Source organism: Manduca sexta, chromosome 23 (assembly GCF_014839805.1).
Source record: "Manduca sexta isolate Smith_Timp_Sample1 chromosome 23, JHU_Msex_v1.0, whole genome shotgun sequence".
Classification (NCBI taxonomy): domain Eukaryota; kingdom Metazoa; phylum Arthropoda; class Insecta; order Lepidoptera; family Sphingidae; genus Manduca; species Manduca sexta.
This window is the reverse complement of record NC_051137.1, coordinates 7,344,598-7,351,665: the sequence shown is the minus strand read 5'-3', so window position 1 is coordinate 7,351,665 and position 7,068 is coordinate 7,344,598. Positions and strand designations below refer to the sequence as shown.

General features: G+C 34.3%; 2 protein-coding genes and 1 long non-coding RNA gene across 3 annotated transcripts; all 3 read left to right on the top strand.

Annotated features, from left to right (window-relative positions):
- The first annotated feature begins 543 nt into the window (after window positions 1-543).
- Window positions 544-2,573, top strand: LOC119190258. The gene is made up of 3 exons (XM_037441723.1): window positions 544-816; window positions 1,088-2,065; window positions 2,559-2,573. Exons 1-3 carry the CDS (start codon window positions 658-660, stop codon window positions 2,571-2,573), a joined length of 1,152 nt encoding a protein of 383 aa, XP_037297620.1. The 5' UTR covers window positions 544-657.
- Window positions 1,588-5,684, top strand: LOC119190257. The gene is made up of 4 exons (XM_037441722.1): window positions 1,588-1,813; window positions 3,136-3,240; window positions 3,543-4,601; window positions 4,679-5,684. The coding sequence occupies exons 2-4, from the start codon at window positions 3,146-3,148 to the stop codon at window positions 5,682-5,684; spliced, it is 2,160 nt and encodes a 719-aa protein (XP_037297619.1). The 5' UTR covers window positions 1,588-1,813; window positions 3,136-3,145.
- A 385-nt stretch (window positions 5,685-6,069) lies between these two features.
- LOC119190283 lies at window positions 6,070-6,974 on the top strand. The gene is made up of 2 exons (XR_005112834.1): window positions 6,070-6,244; window positions 6,504-6,974. It is a non-coding gene; the product is annotated as an uncharacterized LOC119190283 (long non-coding RNA).
- The last annotated feature ends 94 nt before the right edge of the window (window positions 6,975-7,068 follow it).

Genomic DNA, 7,068 nt, shown 5'->3' with positions numbered 1-7,068 from the left:
GCTGTTGTACCGGGAGCGAGTGCAACGGGCGTCGTGACGTCGCTGAAAGCCGGGCCCACGTGGCGGCGCCGCCCACGCCCGCCCCTCGACGCCGCACGCTTGCCGCGCGCCGCCCTCCTGCCTCCCATTGAGAAGTCATTTTTTTTACCCCCTGAATCTGATAAACCCTGGGGCATGCGGGGCGGTTCGGCGCGGCGCAGCCAGAGGGGCTCCCCCGCCCCGAACTAATTTGCCAGAGTCGTACGACACACCCCGGGTACTTACATCCATCTACAATATTACTCTAGCACGTTATCCCGTTCGCGGGAGCACTTTATTCTAGTCATCTAGAATCGTTTCGAAGAAAAGAAATTTTAAGATTATATTTTATAACAATATTAACACATGTTTTCTGGTTGTGCAAACAAATATTTCAATGTTATAAGTACCACAACATATTTATATATAAAATGATCCTTTTTATTTGGTTCAATTGTCTATTAGCGATTTAAAATACCTATTTTAAGTACTGCCTCAAATACCCATTTGGCATTTGCATTTGTAAATGACATATTTGTCATTATAATATTTAGGCATTTTTTGTCATTTGAATATTAATATCAAAATATATTTTCCTTTGCGTCTCAATTTTCAATAAGTAACATTAGAATGTGAAATATGTGCGATTTTTACAATTCCGATAATGTGTTTAAAAAATTCAAAGTTGTAGAGTTCCCTACATCGTTTGTCGGCCTGGCTACAACACAAGAATTAGATGTCGAAATTGATCTTAACACACGTGCTTATCTCAAAACAATGCACGATGGATCATTAATTGTAAGAAAATAACTGGAAAACAATATTAATTATTAGTGATACAATTTAGTATTTTACTAAAATGTATCACTCATAAGATTATACATAGGCGTGATTAAGCCTCAATCATTTGAATTTTACTTTTATTGAAAATTAGATTGTATTCCTTCAGAACATAATTTTCTAGGAATGAGATAGTTTATATTATAATAAAAACTTAAACATAAGTTTTAGTCACTTTTGATCCTAAACCAGGTGCCGCAGATAAAGCTTAAATTAAATATATTTTCAGAAACTGAATGACGCTCGTGAAATCTCTGCTTCTCACAGAGCCTTCGACATCACACAAATTAATAGCCATGTTATACAAATCACTTTTATTCCTAAAACTGAATGTATATCCAGAGCTAAACGTAAAAAACAGTCGGACAACAGATTTGTGTTTGATTTGCGCCTAATTAAGGTGGATGGCGTGAACTGTTGTGATAACGAATTGCATTCTGAAATTGGAAGATATTACATAAGTGGACAATTTGAATATTGTAAAATTGCTCATCATCCTAAAGTAATCAGTTTCGGTGAAGTGATTATGAATACTGTAGTAAAAAAATATTTACGTATACGAAATGAATCTAACGTAATCGCAGCTAAAGTACAATATGTAAGGATGCCAGGATTTGAAGTGGCACCTGAAAGATTTACTATACTTCCAAATTCTTCTAAGCGAATATGTGTATCAGTTAAACCCAATTGTCTAAAAGTGGGTAATACGCTTATATTTAAAATCACAAATCCGCATAGCGTATTAGACGAATCATTTAATAGTAAAAGTGAAAATGCTAACTATATCAAGTATCTTATTTCTACTGAATTAAATGTAATTGTGCTAGGAAGACTTCGAGACGTAAAAATAGAATCAATGCATAAGCTCATTGAACAAGACAGAAAGTATACATACGTACAGGAAGAGTTACATATCCATCAACAAAGAAAAGAAGTAGCTAACCAGCAATTACAGGTTTGCAAGTCAACATATGCAAAAATGCCACTTAAAGAAAATTTTAGTACAAAAAAAGAGAAATGTTATTTAGAAGCACAGCTGAAGGCGAAAAAAATGCCGGATGACTTTTGTAAAAAACTTCGTCAAGGACTAACTCCTTATGACCTTTTCGACATTTTGTTTCTACCTTTTTCTATAAACTTTGGTAGAGTAGGATTGTCCACATGTGGCGAACAAGATGTGATAATTAAAAATAAGACGCGACTCGATGTAACAATTCAATTAATAAAGGATGAGTGCGTTTTATATACTGACAAAAAATTATCAAGTACAATCATAAAAGTAAAAGGTTCTTCTGAAGTCACATTAAAAATATTTTGCTTGGGCTTTGTTGAAGGAAATTATAGAGGGACTTTTGAATACATAGTTCAAAATAAGTATTACAAAAAGCATCCATACTGTCTTCAAGTAGGTAACCCCACTTTGATGATACAAGATAAAAGTTTGAAATTCGGCATGGTTACAACTGAGAGTTTCATTACATCAGTACCAATCAGAATATTTAATTACTTTAATATTACAGTGGATTTTAAATGGGAAGATTTACCTTCTGATGTTCCTTTCGAAATTATTCCTAATGCTGGATCTATACCCAAACATGGTTGTAAAATTTGTGATGTTTTATATATTTGCAAACCCACGAAAACAAAAACGCATGAAGTCGACTTTATATCTGAAAGTAAAACTACAAAAATTGTTCCAGTTGAACTTAGCATAATTACTCGGAAGCTCTCAATAAAGTTTTTGCAACCTGCAGTCGTATTTAAAGACATTGCTCTTAATTTAGAAACAGTAGAAAGAGTAAAATTAGAAAATTCTTCCAGAGAGATCGCTCTCTTCCATGTTGTAGAACCTCTCATTCCGGGACTAAAAGTAGAGCCCATGAACGGAATAATACGCCCAAAAATGATAATGACTTTTGAAATTACCGTTAAGATTTCTTGTGTATTAGAATTTGCCTTTGATATTTGTTTGAAAATAAACAATAAAGAAAATGTTGTGCTACCAGTAAGTGGTAATGTGATTGAGCCAAAAATAATAATACACCCTAAGAATATTTATATGGCACGAATACCCTGCTTTATGATAACGTACGTGCCACTCACATTTCAAAACTTAAGTGCACTAAGAACTGAAGTAGACGTACTAGATACTGGAGATGAGAATGTGTTTGAGGTGTACATTGCCCACGGGAATGAAAAGCAAAGAGTGTTTCACTTTTTTGTTGATGGCGGACAAGCGAAAACTGTATTCATAAAAGTTTGCGATGTTTTTCGCAGAGAGTATGAAATGTACGTGCCATTTCGAATAAACGGATTATTGGGACCACCAGATCATAATTCTTGGACTACAGAGCTGCAACATTACGTTGGTGAATATGAACAGTAAGTAACATAAAACGTATTATCTTCTTTTTGATTATGAATGACGGGACGAACAGATCACCTATCTGACGGTAAATACACATCTGCTGCCTAAATTATTTTATAGAATACTAGGAACTAACTTTAATTAGTATTTAAATCCCCTCATAAAGATTTTAAATTTATAACGCCCAGAAGAAAGAGAGGAATTTAATTATAATACAGTTTATATTGTAAATTTTAGTTTGACACTCTTCCTACGAGTCTAAAATACCCTGCACCTAGCGTGTTCGTATGTATATGCCTAACTTTCAATCTTACAGATTTTACGAAAACAACTCCAAAGTGAAATTAAAAACCGTAAACAAAGACATCAGTTACTGCCGAATTGCAGGAGTAATAACTGTGCCCTGGATAATATTTTCAATTGATAAATTTGAAATAGAATACATACCACATGGTAGCAATTCTATAGAGTTCACTATGACTAACGTCTCAAAATATTACCTATACATAACTATATTAACTTCAAAGATATCACCAAATTTCTCTTTAAACTTAAACACAGAAATCAATGATTCAGTTATAAATGAATCTCATATTAAATTTGAATTGGATCGAAAAAAAGAAGTATTATTATCTTTAAAATTCCATCCAAAAAGTCACGGAAAATTCGTTGCAACTGCATTGTTATTTCTAGATAAACAAATGACTATACCTTACTATAATCTAACTTTCTTTGGGAAAAGACAGGCGCCTGTTATGGTTCCTAGTACAACCCGCCTAATCTTTCCACCATGCTATGTTGGAACGGAGATCAAACGTATTATTACTGTCAAAATGGAAGCTGAATCTGACATGGATTCATTTCGATGTGTGTCTAAAGAAGAATCAAACTTATCCGTAAAATTCATTGACTTTGAAGTTGTAGGAGAACAGGATGGTGCGCTTACAGTTTTAACAGTGGAAATCAAAGTTTGCTGTCAAACTACTTACGCACGAAACATAACTTTGAGTTTCCACCACGAATGCGGTTCAGGCTGCGAAGTGGAAGTACACTTTTGTTATACACATTGCGCGTTAACCCTACACGCAAACTGTTTTGTGAAGCCTGCTGACAACCCTTATCCCTATTTTCCTTTAAGCTCTCAAAGTACACTTTATGAATACATGGAACGATGCTCAATATTTTTAGAGAAATGGATGTTTCAACAAGGATTTCGCAGAGACTTGTATCCTGTTATTCCCGATACTTTCCATGCTATATCTTCTGCAATTTCATCACAACCTAGTGGCACTAAAACGAAAGGAATCAACGTGTCGTTTTTAAATTTTGTCCGACGGATTGCAGGACCTTTAATGAAACATATTCGCAAAATTTCGTATGTATTAATAATTTAATATAAATTATTGAACATCATTATTGTTTTAAATCCTAAATCATATTTTATTATTACAGAATCCACGGAGTAGACGAATCTTTTAAATGTGTTAAAGAAATTCATGATACATACAGAGAGATTATAAATCTATTAAAATCCCGCGGTGCTGATTTGTGGGTACTAAAAGCGAGATTCCTGTTGAGCTACGAACAATTTGTCATATACTCAGAAAATGTTACTCCGAAATGCAATGCTGATATTTTATTAACGCAAGAACTTTTAGAAAACAGTAAACTATTCAATCGCTTAAATAAACAGAGTTGGATTGATTTTATTTTGCAAAGTTACAAAGTTTTTGTTATGGATAGCTGTTTCTTTGAATGTGTTTGTGTGAGTTCACAGCCTAGAGACATAGTCAAGGTAATTGTCGATTGGTATAACGAGCACATAATGATACAACACAATAAGTTGCGTGGGAAAGACAAACCCGTGAAAGTTCTTACAAACATCACAACGGATTTGTCGGATGGCATTGCTATAGCATCTACAATTCTAAATTATTGCCCTTTTATGGAGGAACATTTCTCAATATTTTGTGAAGTGGACCAGGACGCTAAAGAAGGAGCGATCATCAACAATGCGTGCCTAATCATTGAAGCGATGAATCAACTACGATTATATTTTCCCCTTGTGAGCAAAGATTTTTTACGTCCGAATTTTTTACAAATGTTATTTCTATCTATACACCTTTATGTCACGCTACCAATGTTTAAACCGAAAGATACCATAAAACTTAACCCTCCTTTATTGCGAAGTTCCACACGCCAAGTTTCTATATGTCCGTCGAGTCAAGAATCATTGATATTTAATTACATGATCCTAATTAATAACGGAAATAATTTTATAGTTGAAAAATCTACATCTGGTGATAACGGAAAGAAAATGTTTTTGAGCGTAAAATACATAGCTAATTTTGTTTCTGAAGAAAGTTGTATCCTTTCTTTGTACACGGATACAACAAAACAAGGATTTTCGATACATACATTGTCTTTTTCTTCTCCCGCGGACAAGTCGGCGTATTAAACCCTTTAAGAAAATCTAAGGTAACGGGACCGCTTTACCGACCTAATAAAGTGGATGTATTAGTATCTTCACCGTTTTGCGGTATCCGCCACCTTTTAAAATATACGTCAGCGATAATGAGCCTACAATTCCCGTAGAATTTGAAGATTCGAATACACGCAGGTTTTTATACGACGCCTTAAATCTCGATAGATAAAGAAATAACTTTAAGTGGTTTGCCTAAAGAAAGTGGTCAAGAAGTACAAGAACATAAACTATATCTCCAATTAATTTGCCTCAGTACTCAAGTCGGTAACACATGGCTTTGGTTTAGAAGCAGTATTGGGGAATTCTTTATACGAGTTACTACACAACCTCGTTGGGATCTCGCTATAGACACTCTCAAGCGAAAGTGCAGACTTGGCCAATGGACCCTTGCAGTTGTGGCGAAGCTTGTGAATGCTATAGAACAACCATCTTAATGATCCCACATCGCAACGAATTAATGGTTAAATCATTGCGTTATGCTTTAATTGAAAATGCATCGGATATTATGATGCAGATATTTGATCAATTGATAGGTAATGTATTGAGTATATAAAAATGTATAGTTAAATATATCTTTCATCGCTTTGATAACATGCATATTTTATAGCAAACTTTTAACTATGTTATATCGCTAAAGCTACTTTACGATTAGTAAATATGTGTCTATAGCTTAATTTATAAGCCTTCTTTTGCTATATTGTTTACCATTTTATCTTGTTTTGCAATTTTTTTGTAAAATATCAATTCTGATCAACTTCATTTGCCACATGTGTAAATATCTTTTTTCCACAGAAACTACAACTGGCAAGATAATTCTCAGTATGCTGCTAGCTGAAGGCGGGACCAACATGACGGATGTTCACCATATTCTTCGCAGTGAGACGACATACCGTATCACGTCTCGAGCTCTCCTGCCTCGGTTAGACCACGTGACATTCTCCCCACACACCGGAGCCGTCTTACCCTTACCCGTCACAATACCCGCTAACGATAAATCTGAAAAATATTCTGTTACCTTTACCTCAGATTGCGGCATGGATATACGTACATATCGTATATTGTTTATAGAAAATGATCAGGTTACATCGAATGTATTTGTATCGGGTACCTTTTGAATTTTTTATTTATGGATATTTTTTTATATATGAAGAACTTTTTTCTTTTCACCTGTTAATGATTTGATGTGATAGTTTTTATATTTCGATGTTTTTCCTGGTCTATTATAATTTTAATTTAATTGAGAATACATACTCCATTCGTGAACACGTGTATTAATATTATTAATGATCGTCATTTTGTATGCCCTTGCAAAATAACAATATACTATAATAAGGTTGAATTACTATTTACCAGGATA

Bases quoted from the DNA above. Each gene is read 5' to 3' on its own strand.
- LOC119190258 (XM_037441723.1), top strand. From the start codon at position 658: ATGTGCGATTTTTACAATTCCGATAATGTGTTTAAAAAATTCAAAGTT. The intron at 817-1,087 runs GTAAGAAAATAA...ATATATTTTCAG, and splicing joins TGCACGATGGATCATTAATT to AAACTGAATGACGCTCGTGA.
- LOC119190257 (XM_037441722.1), top strand. From the start codon at position 3,146: ATGTACGTGCCATTTCGAATAAACGGATTATTGGGACCACCAGATCAT. The intron at 3,241-3,542 runs GTAAGTAACATA...TCAATCTTACAG, and splicing joins TACGTTGGTGAATATGAACA to ATTTTACGAAAACAACTCCA. The intron at 4,602-4,678 runs GTATGTATTAAT...TTATTATTACAG, and splicing joins AAACATATTCGCAAAATTTC to AATCCACGGAGTAGACGAAT.